The sequence below is a fragment of the Papilio xuthus genome, unplaced genomic scaffold (assembly GCF_000836235.2).
Source record: "Papilio xuthus unplaced genomic scaffold, Pxut_1.1 DF824992.1, whole genome shotgun sequence".
Lineage (NCBI taxonomy): Eukaryota > Metazoa > Arthropoda > Insecta > Lepidoptera > Papilionidae > Papilio > Papilio xuthus.
Window position 1 is genome coordinate 2,983,317 of NW_013533657.1, and position 19,805 is coordinate 3,003,121.

The window sequence follows — 19,805 nt, forward strand, 5'->3', positions numbered from 1 at the left end:
GAATAATTTCATTTCATTGGTTGAGATAAAAACTAATTTTTAAAATTTTATCCAATAATAAAAGACGTTTTAGGTATAGAGTCGTACCAATATAATTTAAAAACATTTTCAAAAATTTAAGAGAACAAGGTTTCAATTTTCCTTATAAAGCGGCACGAACTTACTGGGCAACCCAATATTTTTCTTCTCCTGTCATAACGCTTAAATATATTATAAAAGTTTGTCACGCCGAATATGACAGATACGTAATAACTAATATCAAATTTTGCCTTGTCACAATATATATAATACTAGTTTGGCGCAGTATTATAGTATGTTTGCCGTAATATGTAAGTATACCAGTTCGAATCTCAGGCTACTTTTTTTTTCATTTTATCAATCACGGGGTTATTTTTTCATAACCAGTAAAAATTTGGTAATGTAAAATTTTGCTCGACATTTTTTTTTATAATTTACGCTGTCGGGTAGAAAGAAATTTAAATAACGTTAACAACAATTAGGTCAGACCATCGCGGGTGAAGTGAGTGGGCGGAGCGTGGATTGTCATTGCGGGTTTTAATAGTGGTACGCGCGGAAACTATACGTACAAGTGTTATCTACATATGTGTGCGCGCCCACGCACACTGGAATGTTTATTGCAATCGACCAAAAATTTGATGTAGTTTGGATATTGACATTCAGTTTTTTTTCTTTCTTTCTTAAATATAATCAGTATCAGTAAAAGGTAAAGGTAAAAGTGTTATTTTTACCGGTACAAGTTTAACAAACATGAGTAATAAACAAATTACATGCCAATAGCATCGCTTTATCTCCTTCATTTTTGTTTGAAATAGAAAAGTACTTTAACGGTCAAACTCATTAGTCCAAGGCAATATCAAAAAGTACCTAATAACTACGGCGATAGAGTTTAATTACATGTGCTTCGATATTAAAATTAAAAAGTTAAAATATCAAAAAAAAATAGTTGCTTGGGATTTGAACCGCCGAACTTACGTACCAACCGCGGCGAACGGTAAGGCCACGAGACCAAACTAGCATATATGATGACAAACTTAAATTTGATGTTGGTTATATCTACATAATATCTGTCATCCGCGTCGAACACTTTTAGTAAATTTTGAAAAATGGTTTGATGCAAAGTGTCAAATGAATGTAACAGAAGTAGTTTATTCCAAATTGTATCACAAGTATATAGAGATAGAGTTCAATTTTGTCAAATGTACCGATATTTTTGCGCACCTTGACTGCTTCGTTACTTATGACGCTGTGGCTGCTACGATATTTATGAGCATCTTGCATGTACTCATATATTTGACGCTGTGTATGTACCGATGTTTTTGAGCAGGGTGAATGTATCTATTATTTTGAGGACTTTTGTTGTACCGATATAATTGATTACTTTTGATGTACTTATATATTTGCATATCTTGTCTGTGACGATCTATATGACGCTGACTGTACGAACGAACAACATGTTAGCGACGGAACTATTATGACGGTAGATTTTATTCCTAAGATTAATTAAAAGATATGGCAGCGGCCGACCGCGAGAGTGAAAATGCCTCACCCGTTACATCGATTGGCGCGACTATATCGTATTGAACGACTTAGATTGTCATCTTTATATTGCGCATACGCAATCAACCGATACAAAACCAGCAATGAATGTAGTGTGTAATGGGAATCTGATTATACGAATCTTGACAGGTGAAGTGATAGAAAACGCCGTCGGCGACTTGGTTTGCGTGTTTGAGACCAGTTACTGCCAAGGAGAGTCACCGAGAGCATTTTTGAAATGATCCCTTTTCCATCATTCATAACATGTATGACAGCGAAACTAGTACTTGATGCGATATTTACGAGTCTTTGGAAACAGATCTGATAGTTGAATACTTTGAATACAAGCTATAAAACGACGAGTACTATCCATTCTGAATACCGAGATTGCTTTACCCGTGGTACTTGTGTATTTGAAATTTATTACAAAAATTAATTCTATTTGCGACGTGGATCTGAAATGTGTTTGAATAATGCATTGGCGTGTGATATTTCTACGTAGGCGTATCGATGCATGATCCTTTTATTTAGCCCGTACCAGTATCCACAAATAATATAATACTAAGTGTACTGATTCACTTTACTTAAACACTATCTTAAACATGTAAATGGACAAGGAAATATACGAAATGTGAATTCAAAATTCAATTCAATTCAACATAAATTATACTTTACTTCAAGAGTTTATCCGGCCCAATATTTTTACAACACTTATTGTCTACAGCCACCTCTGCTACTATTAGTATCTTAACAAGGTTCTCAAAATCATTTGTGTATTTTTCAGCCTCGACCGTCACCTGATTCAGTCGCACGCGCAGCCGGCCGCGGCGTTCCATTGCGAGCTTTGCAACCGCGCCTATAGTTGCCGCGCACTGTTGCTGAGACACCGGGCCCTCGCCCACACCGATATCAGGAAATACCCCTGCGAGAACTGCCCCAAGGTGAGATACAATTATTACACAGAATTACTAACTAGCTTTCTCGTAGTAAAAACTTAGGGATCAGTTTAAAAACATTAATGGAGACAGTAAAATTATAGTCACGTTTACAGACTTATCAACTTAAATGACGACAAGTAATTTATCAATAATGTAACTTATATTTGCATAAATTTAAATAAAGAAATGGAGGGGAGAAAATATTGAATAGACGAAAGGAATTGGTCTTTTGAACATACATAGCTCATCAGATGAAAGGCATAGCAATTGCCACTGGTGTCACAGTTTTATGACAATGTTAGTTTTCTTGGATGGATGGATTCCTTAGTATAGAAAAATCTACTGAACTAAATGCATGAAGCGCATCGAAACCTGGTTATTTCAGGTATTTACCGATCCTTCCAACCTGCAGCGCCACATCCGCGCACAACACGTGGGTGCTCGCAGCCACGCCTGCCCCGAGTGCGGCAAGACCTTCGCCACTTCTTCCGGCCTCAAGCAGCACACGCACATACACTCCAGCGTCAAGCCCTTCCAGTGCAAGGTCTGCTTTAAGGTGAGACATCAATGGTTATTTCATATTGATTGCAAATAAAATCATGGAAGGGATCCCGGCTTATTTAATTCTGTTACGACATAGCACAGCTAACAATATACTCTGTCCAAAATATGCTGCTTATATTTTTATAACTTCCATGCATTTTCTTATTTTATTTTTGTTGAATAGGTTCATTTACTATACAGTCTCACTTTATAATAAACACTTTTTGCTTTTCAGGCCTACACTCAATTTTCCAACTTGTGCCGCCACAAACGAATGCACTCAGCGTGCAGAGCCTTGGTGGAGTGCGGCAAGTGCGGCCAGTCCTTTACCTCGTACGCTTCCCTCACCAAACACAAGAGGTTCTGCGACACAGCCTCAGCCGCTAACGTCAATTTGCGAGGTCAGCTACCTCAAGGACTGCCGCAAATCCCGCAACTTCCAAACGTAGGAATGAACACTCCGAATAACACTAATCCGTTCCCAATGTACCGGGGACCAGCTTTACCTTTGCCATATAATACATTTGCGCACTACCCAGCGTTGTTCTCCGCTGCGGCCGCTGCTTGCCCACCGGAATTTTTAAATCCCTTATTATTTAATGTGCAAGGAGCTAGACTAGCAATGGAACATGATATGGCAATGAGCGCTAACTTGGCGTCGAAACTAAAAGACGAAAGAATGTCTGTGAAAAGTATGGACAGTTCGACTTCCCTGGATGACATAAAACGAAACAAAGATTCAGACTTTGCTATGATTAAGCGCGAGGAAAACGTTGACAGGATTACTCCTACCCAACACCATGGGCTGTACGTAAAGCCATCTTTATCTTCAACTGAAGAATCTTCCTCGCAGCCACGGAACTCACCTGTGCGGTCCTTACAGGCACCAATAAATACTTTTAATCCATTTGCAAGAGATGATGTGAAACAAAATTCTCCATTTAACTTATCTTTGAACAATAACGATCTTGTTACAAGCAAATCGGTTTCGCCTTCTGGAGCTAAAGATTTATCTAAAAACGTAGTAGATGACATTGACAAACGTTCTTCTTTATCAGATACAGAAGATAATACTAAGATAGATCAAGGTGACCAACCGTTGGATCTGTCCGTAACTAAAAAGCAGAACGAAAAAGCATGCGATTTAGATATTGACGAACCTGTATCGATTAAGTCGTATTCGCCTCCAGAAAGCCCGGTAGAGCGAGAAAGCAAGACACCGGAAAACGATACAACGGACGTTGATGTAGAAGGAGTTGAGCCAAAACGTGAAGATTCACCGCAACAAATGATATCCGCACCTCTGGCTTTCCCTATGCCAGTGCATCCACAACACAACAACAGTCTTATAGATGCTATGTATCGCCCACGATTCCCATCTTTCCACCCGGCTTCCGATTCTCTACTAAATACTTCGCACTCTCCGTACGTTCCTAGTCCGTTCAATTTTTTATCCCCACTTCTTGGCACTGACGGCCCAGATAGACAACCGAGTGCGTATGCAAAGTTTAGAGAATTAAGCGCCGGAACGGGAAAACTACGAGACAGATACGCATGTAAATTTTGTGGCAAAGTATTCCCCAGGAGCGCCAATTTGACACGACATCTCAGAACTCACACTGGCGAGCAACCTTACAAGTGCAAATACTGCGAGAGGTCTTTCTCAATTTCATCTAACCTGCAGCGACACGTGCGAAACATACACAATAAGGAACGTCCTTTCCGATGTCCTCTATGTGACAGGTGTTTCGGTCAGCAGACGAATCTGGATAGGCACTTAAAGAAGCACGAGGCCGAAGGTGGAGATTCGCCGAGCTCGGCTGACACTGAGAGAGGGGAGGATGCTTACTTTGATGATATTAGGTCTTTTATGGGCAAGGTGACCTGCTCGCCGGGGGCCCGTAGTCCGACCGCTTCGTCTCCTCACGGCGCTCACCCCGCGCATCCCGCGCACCGCCCCCCGCTCGCCATATCCACATAGCCGGCGGCGTACTCGCTGCCGCCTCCGCCGCCGCTGTGGCCTCAGCCATTTGGATAGTTACATTATATTGATAATCTCTAATGTATATTCTTCTCCATTAAAAGACAAAAATTATAAGGGTCCTTTGCTCTTGTAAATGTAACGTAAATATGCTGATGTTGCACGTAAATAATTCGTTAGTAATTAATAATTACTGTATGAATTAGTTTGTATAAATAAAGCAAATAACAGCAATCTTCGTAAAACATACAAGAGAGATTATATTTACACAGATTTCAAATAACTCTTACAGTGCACATGAATTATGGAGAACAATTTTGTGATTTAGCGTTTTTTGCAATTCATTAATTATGATAATCGTCGTCGATATTTGCATATGCATTAAATATATTATCATGACATTAGCAAATTAGAATTACTCGTAATTAAGGTGACAGACGCCGGCGATAGGACTAGTAGAGTTTAATACGTTCCTAGATATATATCGGTGATTTAAAGGCGTCTTAATATTGTAATTGACTTCCTGAAATTGCAGTGTATTGTATAGAAGTTAATGTTAAACGTGTATAGAATAGAATATTGTTTATTGTAAAATATTGCGAGTAAATCGAGGAGTGGATCAGTTGAAATGTTGTCAAACTCTCGTTAAGTCGTAAACGCTACCAAAGGTTTTTTTTATAATGACAAATTTGGTTAATTAATATAAAAAATTAATATAAAAATTTGGTACATCAAAATGGTGAAAAATGTTATTAAAATGAAATAATATCTAAAGTATAATTTTAATATTTTTGTTAAATTTGTTACTTAAAAAGTTATTGTGTAAATAAAAATTGTAATTGCACAAAGCATATCATGTTTAGGTTAGTAGCTCAAAATGTTGCTGTTTCGTACATTTTTTTCGTACGGAAAAGTGAGATATTAAAATTGTTAGATAAATCTAGATTAAGACAAAAATTCCGAATCTATTTCGATTTTAAAATATCAATATTACTCCTGTCAAAGCGTAATTTTACAACGGATTATACATTAGGTGTATAATCTTTAGTTATGTTTTTAATTACCTACTTTAAGCCAGTTAGTAAACTAAGAGAATCAAATGCAATAACATGAAATTTCAACGTCATATCACTTTGAGGCACTAGATTAAGCCATACTTTTGGGCCACAAAGTACGCATATTAGTATTAAAAACACACTACCTTTCCTTATTAATGATTGCGACTTATGAATATTGTAAAGCATTGAAGAATAAAAACAATACGATATATTAATCTTGTTTAATTTTACTTTTTTTATTATTAAAAACTACCAGCCATTTGATATTATAACGTCTATCAATAATGGGTATTGAACCAACTAAAGTATAATAATTGAATGGTATGCAGGTTGATGATGAATACAGTAAAGAAAAATACAGAATAAGGTGTACCATAAATTAAGAATTTGAAGGCATACATTTAAAAGTTATTTTAATGGCATCGTAAACGGCAGTATTTTTTGCTAATGATATCACAAAATAAAAAAAAAGAACATAAAATTTTATAAATTGTTTATCGTTATCTTTAATCTTTACTTAATTATAAGACATTAATTATAAAGTGATCCAATTAAAAAAGATTGTTACATTTTTCGAAATCGACAAAACAAAAATTACGTGACATTTAAGAAAATTCAAGAAAAAAAAACTTGCAGAATCACAAAATTCTTTATCCTTGAACCGAATCTGTCATTCGGCAATCATCGGCCGTGCAAATGAGCCCAGTGTCAAAATCGAGACCGACTGCATCGGGTGATATAAACATTTGACCTTTAACAAAAGATTTTAATCGAGTGGGCAGGTATTATATAAGAGATAGTTCGGCGAGCGGCGTTATCAGTGAAAGCAAGGACGAAACAAGGACGCAGATAAGCCAATAGCGACCAATAGCAGCCATTATTATAGTTTCATACGAGGGCACTACAATGAGAAAGAACAATAGACTTTTCCAGTACCTCTATTGTTAGACACGCAGGATCACAACGCCGAGAACCTAAAACTTTCGATAGTAAGTATCTGTACAATCAAGCGTAGTTGTAGTCATTGTTACTGTCAAATAGTGTTCCGTGTTAAGGTATGCTTTCAAACAACGGAAGTACTACGCTGGCCTACTGAACTACCTCAGTGTCTCGCCCTCGTGTGAAACTATCATTACGCGCGGTCGATCGCGGTACTGCGCAGCGTGTTGCCTTTGTACTCGGCTAGCGGATTAAGTGGCCTATTAAGCTAAGTCCATGACACACCTCATTGTCTACAATCGGATTGTACCTCTTTTGGATATTATTACACGGAGTGGTTTATGAACGCCCGATTCGTTCCTTTACAACGAAAATTGTAGCTCAGCCTAATGCAATAAATGTGGGTTTGGATTCAGGCCTGCTTTATATAACTTCTTGCATAAAGCGTACGGTGGTCTTAGAGATTAATTTTACTAATATTATTAATGCAAATGTTTGGATGTATGGATGGATGTTTGTTAGAAGGTATCTCCAAAACGGCTGCAAGGATCTCGATGAAAATTGGCATAGGTGTAGAACATAGTCCAGAAAAACACATAGGATACTACTTGTAAAGTTATTTTTTTGAACGATTTAGCTGATACGCTTTCAGTAATATTATGACAATGTCTTGGCTAACATTTGGTACTTATTTGCGGAAGATATTTGTCATCTATACTGTTAAATTATAATAATATTGAGTATAGAAAACAGTAGTGAATGGCATTAAATCGTAATGAGTCACGGTGTACTTTAGAGAATAAAGCGTTTGGGGGGATACGTACGTGGTCGCAGTGTACGGTCTTGTTCCGCGGAGCCTCGCGCTATCACGACAGTAGAGTATTGCCCACTGAAAGCATTAGGGTCGATTTACACGCAGACGAAATATTATTCTGTTTTCATGCTTCAAAATGATTTAACTCTAAAATATTTTTACATTTCGTCTTACGTAAGATTTACGACGACGTCGACTTTTGGGAGACCTCAAAAGTACGAACTATTTATAACAAAGTTTAATAAACATCGATATGTGTTTATATTTAAAAAAAAACTCTAAACTCAAGAGATTTACATATAAAGTAAGTGCCTAAATACAGCTAACAAGAGACAGTCAAAGGAAGATATGACCTACATTTCGTTTAAGATTTACATAAGAAAATTTGAGAAATGATATGAAATTGTATAATTTTAGTAAACATAGCTAAGCCTGTATTGCGTTATACTTCAAATTACAAACCCCGATCCCCCTTCGTTGCAAATTTCAGTTCGATTAAAATATATCAAAATTTTCCATGTATCCATGTAAGCCGAGTGTTATCAAAGCTTGACACCGCGGCTATTGTGCGTCTCTCCAGCACAAGGCACCATAACGTCCCGACTTCCACAATCGCGGATACACCCGCCACGAGAAATGCCTCTTATTAGCCGCTCTTTGCAAATGTCATCCGTGGACCTTATTAAATTAAACTAGACGTAAATTCCGTTTTAAACATGTGTTTACCGGAATTTAAGATTATTTGCAAGTACGAATATCTAATATATTAGTACTTAAATTAAAGTTTGTACCTTCTATACTTTATTCTATCTTAAAAATTTTGTCTACCGTACACAGAGTCGGTTCTGAGCGGTATCCTAGTGTGCGATTTTCATATTTAATTAACTTTGTAATCACAAAATAAATGTGGTCGTAGAACTTTGTCTTAGTACTTAATAATGGAGGAGGTAAGTTTTTTTCCGTTACCTTAAATATATATTATCAAATATACAGAGGTTGGTTTCAATGAAGGCTTAATTAAACTATTTCATTTAACGTGTTATTACCAGCAATATGAATTGCTGCCTTGCATTCCACATTTCTTTTATCGTACGTGACTCGTACGCTGGCCGCTTTACGCAATTAAATCCAATCGCACGAGGTATTTTGTGTATTTTTTACATTTAACCGTCGGTCATTACCGTAGTAATAAATCTCCCGTCTGTCTGTCCATCGTCGTCGAGAACTTCATTAACTTTTAACTGACGCGAGTTTTTCAATCGGGCCCATGTGAACGGGAACTCGAAGCATCTTAATATCGGGATCGCGATGTGACAAAATGCCAAGAAATTGATTCGTCTCTGGCGTCATTAAGTGACCGCACTCCATAACTCTGCGACGAGTTTTCGAAGAAAATATCATATTTTGGTACATAAGGTCGAGATTCAATCGGAAGTTTTCGCTAATGATCATGAACCTTTTGATTTATTTGTCACATCAGAGAAGCGATCCGTTCTTTAACGGCTAGTTTGTTTTTGGTCAACTCGAATACAATCGCGAGTACATTAGTTGACCGTGTGACGTTGTTGAATAGTAATTGATTTTCTCGATACGACAAGTCTCCACCCACTGACCGGCTAATAAATCAGAAATATAACTAAGTGCCAACATCCGTTTTAATTAGAGCTACTATGAAATGGATCATGACGTATCTGTATCACATTGCGGATGTGCCGGCGGGGGATACCACATCTGATAATTATAATATGCTGTCATAAATTAATATTCAAAACAGTTCGCTTAGAAACGAGTCCTTCACGTATTGTTTTCTTCGTTGTTACTAAGTCGCGTGAGCTGTCTCGAGAATTTTTGGATCATGGTTACCAACTATGCACTAAAAAAAGACTGTGCTTTTTGATTAAATCACAGTCAAAAGGTATAAGGCCAACTTAGCAAGTACCATCCGTATAAAACAATCTGTCTAAACTTTTCTATAAACATTGTCAGCTTCGTTTCTTCGAAGGCTTGAAAGTGTCGGAGTATTTCGAAATTTACGAGAATTAAATTTACATAGATATCGATTATTTACACAGACTATAGTTAAATCTTAAAAATATATTAGTCACTGTCTCTTAGTACTAGTTGGAAATAGTGCTTGAATGTATTACATAACTCAAGTTATTTATTTTTAGCAACTATGTATCAAAGAGATTAGATAATTTGAATGCATTGCAGAAACTATATTAACAACGTTAATGAAATTGACGTTGAAACAAATTGATATTTAAATCATTTAATTAAAACATTAAGCTAAAGCGAAGATTGTGATGTAATTCTAAATAGAGTAGCTACAGAAAATAAATCATTTGCTTATTTTTAAAATTTATATAATTTGTGTGACCAAGGAAGGCAAAAATTACAATCACAAATAGAAAAAAAAATGTTTTGTACCACGTGGAAGATTTCACGTGCGTCAAAGATGAAGTATATCAAAAAGTAAACAATAAACAAGGATTTTCCGAGATTGCTTAAAGTGGAAACTTTTGAGAGGATTTACCAAAGGGACGGGTAATCTGTTTATCGAGACAATATCTCACTAGTGACGCACGTTCGTTGCAATGCATTCGATTGTCTGCGGTTACAAAACAAGACATTAATTCGATAATTAATGTTTTCACTTTGCATAAGTTATTTAAACGTATTGACAAGGAATGTATTGGAGTTTATTCTTAAAGTGTATGCATAAAGTTAAGTAATTTTTATGCATAAGACAAGTCTAGTGTCGATCAAATAAATACAGAATGAACCTTTGCACAGATACGCTTGGAAAAATATTTGTTTTGTGTTTAGTTTCGAGCGCCATTTTTATTACTCTATTAATTATAAAAGGCTTGAAGATACATAAAGTGTATGAACTCGCGATAATGTCTACTGATAAGAAAAGATCGAGACATGTTCAGTACAATGTTATATTAACGGCATATATATCCTGGATTCCGATTGAATCCTTGGAATGCCAATGTTCAATAAAGTGGGTCATAAAACTATATGAGGTAATTATAAAGCTAATGCGTTTCGTTTCCTTTGTGTAAGCGATAGAACTGTTGTACAGCGGCGTCGCCGGCGCGTGCGCTTGCACTGCTGTCGAATACAAACATTTTATTGTGGCTATCACAAGCCGCTCTAGTGACGGGCCTACTATTAAACAAATATTATAAATCATATATTTATTACTTTTATGTCATTTGTTTTGGAACACATGTCTGGAAGCTTTTCATATCACGAATATATTGCATTTTTTGCACCTATTTGGTGGATGTGGAAACGAGGTGTAAATAACCAAATGTTAACACTTTGATTAAATAAGTTTGAAATACTAATTGTATTAACCTTCTTACTAGTTTAGTCCTTTGATTTTTGTACTAAATATATAAGTAAATGTGAAAGAATATTATTATTACTTACTAACTTATAACTATACTTACTTAATAACTTATAACTTTTAATTTCACATGTGTACGTACTCTCTTGTGTATGGAGTGTACAAAATATAATATCGATATATTTATTTATTGCAGTTAAACGCACGACACAGTTGCCTGTAGTAATCTCGATTTATGTAACATAACTGAAGGAACTGAACTGAATCTGTAAGTAGGAAGTTCGATAATCGATTTAACATGACATCGATATCTCCTATTGACCGATATCACGCACGTCACTAGCTGGGCGCGGCTCTGTCGCAAGACACGCGAATCTATATATATATGTAGTGTGACAAACTTATTTGGCCCGGTGAGAAACGCGCAATTCTCGCGGTAATAAAACCTAGCTTAGGCAAAAAATTAACAATAATGACACACATGTCATGGAGGTACATTCCGCCAAGGATCTTTTGGCAATATTTACTTGTGTACATACATACTAAGGAGCCGTCGTAATTTAGTTTAACTTATGCCTACCGGGTCATGTCATGTTTGTCGTTCTATAAGTGAGACGAAAGTAGCACTAAGTACACGATAGGTATTACGCTGGTATAGTACAATGTATTTTTAGTAATTTCCGACACTATTTCTGGTACTTGATATTTTACTTTATGGATTAATCTATTTATTGTTGCTTCTTAAGCATCTGTACTTTCATATTTTTGCAGTGTTAAGAATGAAATATCGTAGAAAGAAAGATTCTGTTGAGGTTCTACTTTCTTGTGTAAGAACATTGTACATTGCGTTACTAATCTAACTATTGTTCGTTTATAAACATCCTTATAGTTTGTTTGCTTTGTTTCTATTTGATAACCTTGATAAGACAAAATTTCTTATTCAAACGCGTATGTAATTTTCTTGTCTAATTTTAATTTTACGTCCAATCTTTATTTCTATACTCTTTGATATTTTACAGTACTAGGTGTGGTGCATTACGGAATTTATATCAGTAATTGCCACTGATTCAGACTATTGAACAAATTAAAGTTTTTAGGACATTACTTACTAGTGTAAATTACTGTACTAGCTGTCACCCGTGATACCGTCCGCGTGGAATTAAATAAAAATGTTAATTACGAGTAGTAGCCTATGTGCTATTCCAGACTATGTTCTACATCTATGCCTCCATGTTGAATGTTTAAATGGATGGATGGATGTTTGTTTGAAGGTATCTCCAGAATGGCTCTATGGATCTCGCTAAAATTTAGCATACATATAGAACATAATCTGAAAGAACACATATGCTACCAATTAAGTATATTTTTAATGCCGCGCGGACACAGTTATGGGCGACAGCTAGTTTTTAATATTAGGAAGGTTATCTGTGCCTTTACCTATTATTGTTACAAAAAGGACAATTTCCCAATGAAGTCACCATCAGAACCTCGATATAACATTGAAGGTGACAAACGATTGATTGCTGATTATTATCTGGTCTCATTTTTTTTTGTTTTTGAAAAATAATTATTTATGTCAATGGAAAAAGGTGAAGGGGGTCAATGAGATCAAGAGAAAGTAGTTTTTTTTTCGAAATTAAAATAAGTTATTTATAATTCAAAAATACTGGCAGTATCCTTGTAAGAAACGGCCTAGACAATGTAGTTACAATATGCAATTACTACTTAACTACTCCAATGTATTAATAAATATAATCATCAGTACGAAAAACTATTCGTAATTCCGTCTCAAATTAAATAAAAGAGTGATTTTTTTGTTTCAGTTGAAAGGTCTTTATCTTAGTATAAATAAAAAAGTCTAGTCTAGACTTGATGATCTTGATTGTCGTAAATACATGCCTGTAATTGCTACTAAAGGGAGGCATAACTTTTTACTGTATGTTTTCAGTGTTTCCTGTTGGGTCTACCGATCAATCATCTCAATGGAAATTTTCTTCGCATTAGGCCGATCGATTCTATGAATTCAATCGGGAAAATTATTCCCATTGAGCCGATTGATTGAACATCCTATGTTTTAGAGTGTTTGTTCGTTTAATTCAGCTTTGTACACGCGCGATCTTTGGATTAAGTCGTCAATCGTCACTGTCTTTGTTAACATTTGAACATGTGTCACTAACACCATACCTGCATTGAATCAGGACTCAATCATTCCGGCACTCTTAGTGATAATTAAACGATAAATCTATTTACCTTTTATAACAAGACAAGAATCACGTAAAACAGTACGGTGCAAAAACGACAGCTCGAGTGCGTCTATGACAAATCACTTGTGATCGCCCTTCCTGTTTCTTGTGTAACCTTTGGAACAGTTCACGTGTTAATATTGCTCAATTAAAATGCAACACCCGATAAGGTTAATAACTTCATTACGCGACCTGACCACTGATAGCGGTCGTAATGAGACGTTAAAGAAATATCTGACGCAAGGAATGCAATTTTTGCTTTGTTATGAAAATTATAGGTTCAGGTGCTATTTATAAAATGGATATTAAAAATAATGCACATCATATTTAAAGACGATAAAACCTTTTTAATTTTTGATTTTTTTTTCTTTTAGTAGGTTATGTTGGTTGTGAAAATTACATACATTTTTTCGGATGTAGGTCTGTAGATGGAAACGCGATGTACAAACACATAGAAATCTACATTAATTAATTGGAATAAGCAACGAAGCACTAATGAATTCAGAGGTATCCGTAACGGATACGACCGGTCGCATTTTACGTGTCCCTATCGAAAAAAAAACCACAGTCTCGTCAAACTGGGTGGGATATCTCCCTATGAAGTAAGAAGGCGCATTATTTGAATTTTTTAGTTAGCATATCGAGCGATAACCTCTCATTTAAGGCATCCGAACGTCCTAACATCGGTGTTGGAATCGTTACATATCAATTCGCGCATAAACACGCCTTATAATTCTAACACGCTGTAAATGGATATACGAACATTAGGACGGATTTCATTATAAAACTAAGTAATTAGGACTTAACATTGTCTCTTTACAAATATGAATAACTTATACATGTGCTATGTTCTTCGATACATAAGTATCGGAAGTATTATATTTTATAACATTTTAAGTTCGTGCCTCTTATATTTAAATATCAATATTAAACATCGATCTTTATGAATGGATTTTTCATTGTTTGTAAATGACAACTTATGCTTCGTTCCGATTTAAAGGCGCCTATTGAAGTTCCTGTCAGTTTATTCCATCTCTATTTTTATTTCGAATCCTCACCACAGCTATGAGCCGCAACCGTCGCAGAAAAAGGCGAAAAAAAATGGGTACAAATACCATATCACCAGTTCAACAGCTACCATCATCATTAGCTCACTATACGTCCCCACTGAGGGGCTCGGAGACTATCCCAAGTTAGGGGCGACTAGGCCATAGTCAACCACGCTGGCACAGTGCGAGTTGGTTGACTTCACACATATCTTTGAATTTCTTCTTATACATGTGCAGGTTGCATCGCGATATTTTCCCTCACCATAAGAACGTCGGAAATTGATCATATGTAAATCAGACATCGAAAAACACATTGGTGCATGGCAGGATTCAACCCAGGACCTGCAGATTGCAAGTCAATTACTTAACCACTACGCCACAGTCGCTCTCAAATACTATATATGTAATACAAATTATAGTAAATTCCATATGGCAATAATTATAAAAGAAAATAAAAACAAGATGTAGAGATGCCACGGTTATCGACTTATAAGTCACTAGAACATCTTGAGATGAACTATTGCTACCGGGACTTTTCTAATATAGTCGTCGCATTGGCATCCAATGCCGAGGTGAACTTTAATAGTTCAAAATCGTAGTTTTTTCCGTATCTTCTCATTGAAGTTATAAAAAAACAATGAGACAGAAGATTAATCGCATCTCAGGGCGCTATGTCATTAATTAAATCAGTTGTTTACTTAATTATATTGTAATTTATACCTTAGTTCGCGATAGATAATCAGTAGTCGAACCAAATATGGCGCAGACGCGTCGCAATTAGACGTTTGAAAAACTAAGTCTATAAAGTCGGTACTATATTTTTTTTTTCTAGATTCCCTCGACGGTATGGACCGCGTTCTTGGTATTGGATTTCATCATACCGTTCCGGACGTCTTGGGAAGACTTATTCGTCGATCGGTTATGGAGCACCGTGTAACATACCACTAAGATATTAAATTTTACTGCGCCATGTTTTTATACAGGCTAACCAAAATTGCAGATCTGTCGGTCTTTATATTAAGTGTATCTATGAGTGGATTCTCGTAAGATAAAAGGAAAAGCAATGGAAAGGTATGAATATTTATGAATAATTTCCATAAAACTTTCACATTGTTATTACTAATAGTTGTTTATTAAGAAATAAAAATATACTAGACAGTAACAATACTAACAGAAAATGTAAATATGAGACCATAAATACATATAACATTCGCAGTCCTATTTTACGTTACATTATTAGATAGGCTTGTTTAAAATACGTTATAATTAACGTTAACATCGTGTTTGAGTTAGAGGCGACATATTTTAAATATATTATACGTACAGATGGCGCTCACATCTCTTGGAACACCGGAATTATGCGTAACTTGTGGAAGATGTCACAACGCTATGGTCAGAACGGATGTCGTTATCTCAAATCGGATGTAATCGATGCTAATTGGATAAATTTATCTTTAACATGTATTACTCAAAGAAACATTGATGTTATAGATAGCTTGATCATGTTAACGCGAACAAGTAAAAGTGATTTTTTATACTAAAATTCTAATTAAATTTGCGTATCAACTTATAAGTGCATTGGCCTTCGACATTAAGACTTTTTTTCGCGGTCCTGTCCCACCTCAGTCGTCGATTAAATAAGACAGGTGATATTGATGATATTTGTGCAAGTTAACATAATACCCCATTTGATCCAAACCCAAAAGCTGCAATTACAGCTAACACTTTAAATGCTAAAGATCTTTACGTACTAAAGTAACCTCGCAATGCAAATCAGTGGCAGTGAACGTGTTAATATTGTAACATTAGTTATTATCCACACGTTCGATGACAGCGATGTATTAAATTGAAGGTTTTAGTGTTGACATTTAAAACGAAGTCAGTAATGGTGCAGCTGACTTAAAACAACGAAGCAGTTTTGTCGCGGCCGTTGTTAGAAATAAATCATATATATTACTCACTTTACCTCATAAGTGCATTTAGGCTTGTCACCTATTTGATGCAATTTATGACACTTATCATATTTTTGAGGTCTGCCTTAGTCATGAATGAACAAAGAAATTTACAAAAATGGTAAAAACCATAATCTGTGATGTAGTTTTCTCATATAAGTTTAAACTAATTCGTTAGTATGTGGGTTGAGGTGATGGTTTTTTTTTTACAATTTTATACTGCTATACTTATCAACAGGAAACGAAAAGTTTTAAAACATGCCAATTGTTTATTCATAACTTAATTAAGTCTATTATTCTACATAAATAATAATTTAAATACATGTAATGGAAGTCCTTTGCTCCTTATATACAGGTATTTCTAGTTAAGGAGCCAAGGAGAAATCGAATTTTAAGCTTTGTGTGTAAAAAAAAGATTTTTTCATTTTCAAAGAAAAAAGGGTCTTGACAGACGGACGGCCGGACAACAAAGTGATCCTATAAGGGTTCCGTTTTTCCTTTGAGGTACGGAACCCTAAAAATGCCAGCTTTGAAAGGTTTAAAAACTGAATTGTAGAAACAACAAAGGTTAAGTGTAAGGCGGTTTTATATTTTTTTTTGGAACACTACTAATCCATAATAATGTAAAATACTGCCTGATACGTATAAAGAAAAAATTATCCAAATTTTATTTAAACATATTAAGAGGAAAGAGACAATGTTAATAAATAGGACTTTGTCAAAGTAAGTGTTTCATTAAATTGAAACATTGCGAAAATACACCTTGTTGCGATACAAATTGTCCAGGTCGGCGAAACATAAGAAAGGGGGAAATCTAAAAGCGGCGTAGCGTGTGCTTCTAATTTAGAGCCGCTGCCGGTCCAACCAGTTCCGTTACAAAGCAGGCCTCAGATTCTAAAAAGGTTTTGTAGAGCACAAATCTTGTACGATCGTCTTACAACTCACTAACTAGAATCTATTCAATACAAATTGTATTTTCTTATCAATAATATCTTTTCTTGTATCAATCTATATAATTACTATTGAAATAAAAAATCATACAAGCCTTGTGAAATGGCTACCAAAAATGTTGCTTTTATTATAGGTTTTCAAGTATGAAAATCATGAACAAGGGTTTGGACACCGTAATTCTATTTCAGAGTCACACAAACACACACATACACTCATCTGAATATTATTCTTACATATAATATCAACACTATTATTCACTCAGATTTAATTGGAAAGAAAAGAAAATTATGTTAGAACAAACAGTTGTTTTGTATAATCCTTTCTTAATAGAAACTATTCAAATTAACAACCGGTTATAAACCCTGAATCTTATAATATCAATGGTTTAATTAAATTAATAAATCCATAAATAGCTCCTACGTGTTGTTGAGTAATTAGAACACAAAAGAGCTTATTGAAATTGCATCCTAAGCGAAGTCAATCGTCGGTACACTGAATGCAAATTTCAAGTCACCGCTGCCGGTATAAATTACACACACAAGTATCTGTGTTGTGATGTAATTGAGTATTATAAGGTTTGTTGGTGAAAGACATCCTACACGCGCGACATCGCTAATCGTTGTCCTGGCGACAGAGCTATGTTTTCATTTGAATAGTAGTTTGAATTTGTTATTGCTATGATTCATTTAATCGGAACACGTCAGTATGTTTCTGTGTAAATAAAAAAGTTTATATTGAAAAATACTATACGAATCTTGTTCTTTTATTTGCACAAGTTTATATACATTGAAAATACATAAAACTGAGTGTAAAGATAGTCTCTACTGCCTTGTACTTAAAAAGGAACTCTACTTTAAAAAACGTTGTATGTTACAGTCATACTAAGTGACCCTTAAGCCATGTTTAGTGTGGTTATATTTAGAACTATTGAATAGTTTTAAATTGTATGTTCTCGTTGAACATCTGTGGCGGTACCGTGGGGTTCGTATCTCTCGCTGCCGTGTGGCGATATTTCACGGGCCTAGCTGCTATCACCTGTCAAATCGAGCAAGTGTTTCGCCCGGCCACAACCTATTTTCATATCAACGAGAATACGCCTTGTCCGTTATCTTTCTTTCCTGTCTATGTTCGCTGAAGTTGTACCATAGATATTTCGAAGTGTAAATAAAAATGGAACTTATTGCAAAATGTAATTTAAATTTTTATACAATAAAAAAATCACACTTATCATTATTTAAAAACTTAATGAGGTTGAAATATACCAGAAGCCTGTTTGTCTATTTGATTTGAATAGAATATAAGTGCTTATAAGGTAGCATAGTAAATGAATAAACAAGTTGATAATTTAAATTATTTTTTCCCAGTCATACAGCTTCTGTGGGCTTCCCTTTGAACAGTAATTCATTGTCCCTTAACTTCACAAAAGGCATCTTAAAGATGCCTTCTCTTAACATAAATTTACATATACTTTGAGACGTTTACTCTCCTATGTATCGATGCGTGTCATCCGCTCGAGGTTTCAAAACGCCGAGGGTAGGACTACTTAGCCATAAGAAATATTTATAATGCTTTGTATGCAAAATAACGAATGCATTTCAGTACTAACACAAAGTGTCTCTTTAATCGTCATAAGCAATGATGCTATTGTCGACCTTAGAACTCTGCCAAGCTGACTCTATTTCATAGTAAAACTTAGTCGTTTAAAGACGATATTCGCCTGCGACGTTTGGACGTGGGTGAGCTCGATAATCTGACTAGGATTTAAATAAAATCTGCATACGGCTCTTGTAGTGTTTGATTGACGATATTATATTGTTGCGTGATGCAAGCTAAGGATGTGTTTTGATGTGTTCAGTGTGAAAGGTGACTGTATGGAGATTAGGATCATGATTTGACACGCGTTTCGGATTGTCTCGGTATGTCAAGGCCGTGGGTACACTTCTGACAATAATCGCCTTGTTTGATATTTGTAACATTGTGACGCCCCGTGTCAACAAAATAACTTTTTTGTTTAGTGTTTGAATTGAGTCACGCGCATGTTTATCTCTTGGCACATAACTAATGTAATAAATTCGGTTGTAACTATACATGATGTTTGAAAATTATTTTTCTTACATTAGATAAGATTTTAATTTTATGCTAGTATTCTATATTAGTATAATAATTAAAAGTCATTATGTGGCGCGTATATTTATTAAAACGTGAGAAATGTATGACATATCGTTGCGTAGGGGCAGTCACATGTAATGTGTTAGTTTTCTTTTATGGTAGAACAAGTGTATCGTATCATGAGAAAATTGCAACGCTATTCATCATAAAGTTATAAGTTTTTTTTATGAATAAGTTTTAGTAAAGGAGTGTTACCAAGGATATTGCAATGCGTAGATTAAACGTACGATATGACAATTAGCGCTAATAT

At 35.4% G+C, this 19,805-nt stretch overlaps 1 protein-coding gene across 8 annotated transcripts in view; it reads left to right on the top strand.

The window, feature by feature from the left end:
• The window catches only part of LOC106126851 (PR domain zinc finger protein 16), an 88,481-nt gene extending 82,726 nt beyond the window's left edge, over positions 1 to 5,755 (top strand). For 7 of the 8 annotated variants that reach the window (XM_013324734.1, XM_013324735.1, XM_013324739.1 and 4 more), the window contains 3 exons: positions 2,342 to 2,498; positions 2,881 to 3,051; positions 3,274 to 5,755. In XM_013324734.1, the coding sequence (XP_013180188.1) occupies positions 2,342 to 2,498; positions 2,881 to 3,051; positions 3,274 to 5,019 (2,074 nt within the window). In that variant the 3' untranslated portion in view covers positions 5,020 to 5,755. The remainder of the gene's footprint in view (positions 1 to 2,341; positions 2,499 to 2,880; positions 3,052 to 3,273) is intronic. The other variant, XM_013324736.1, reaches the window with a different exon arrangement.
• The last annotated feature ends 14,050 nt before the right edge of the window (positions 5,756 to 19,805 follow it).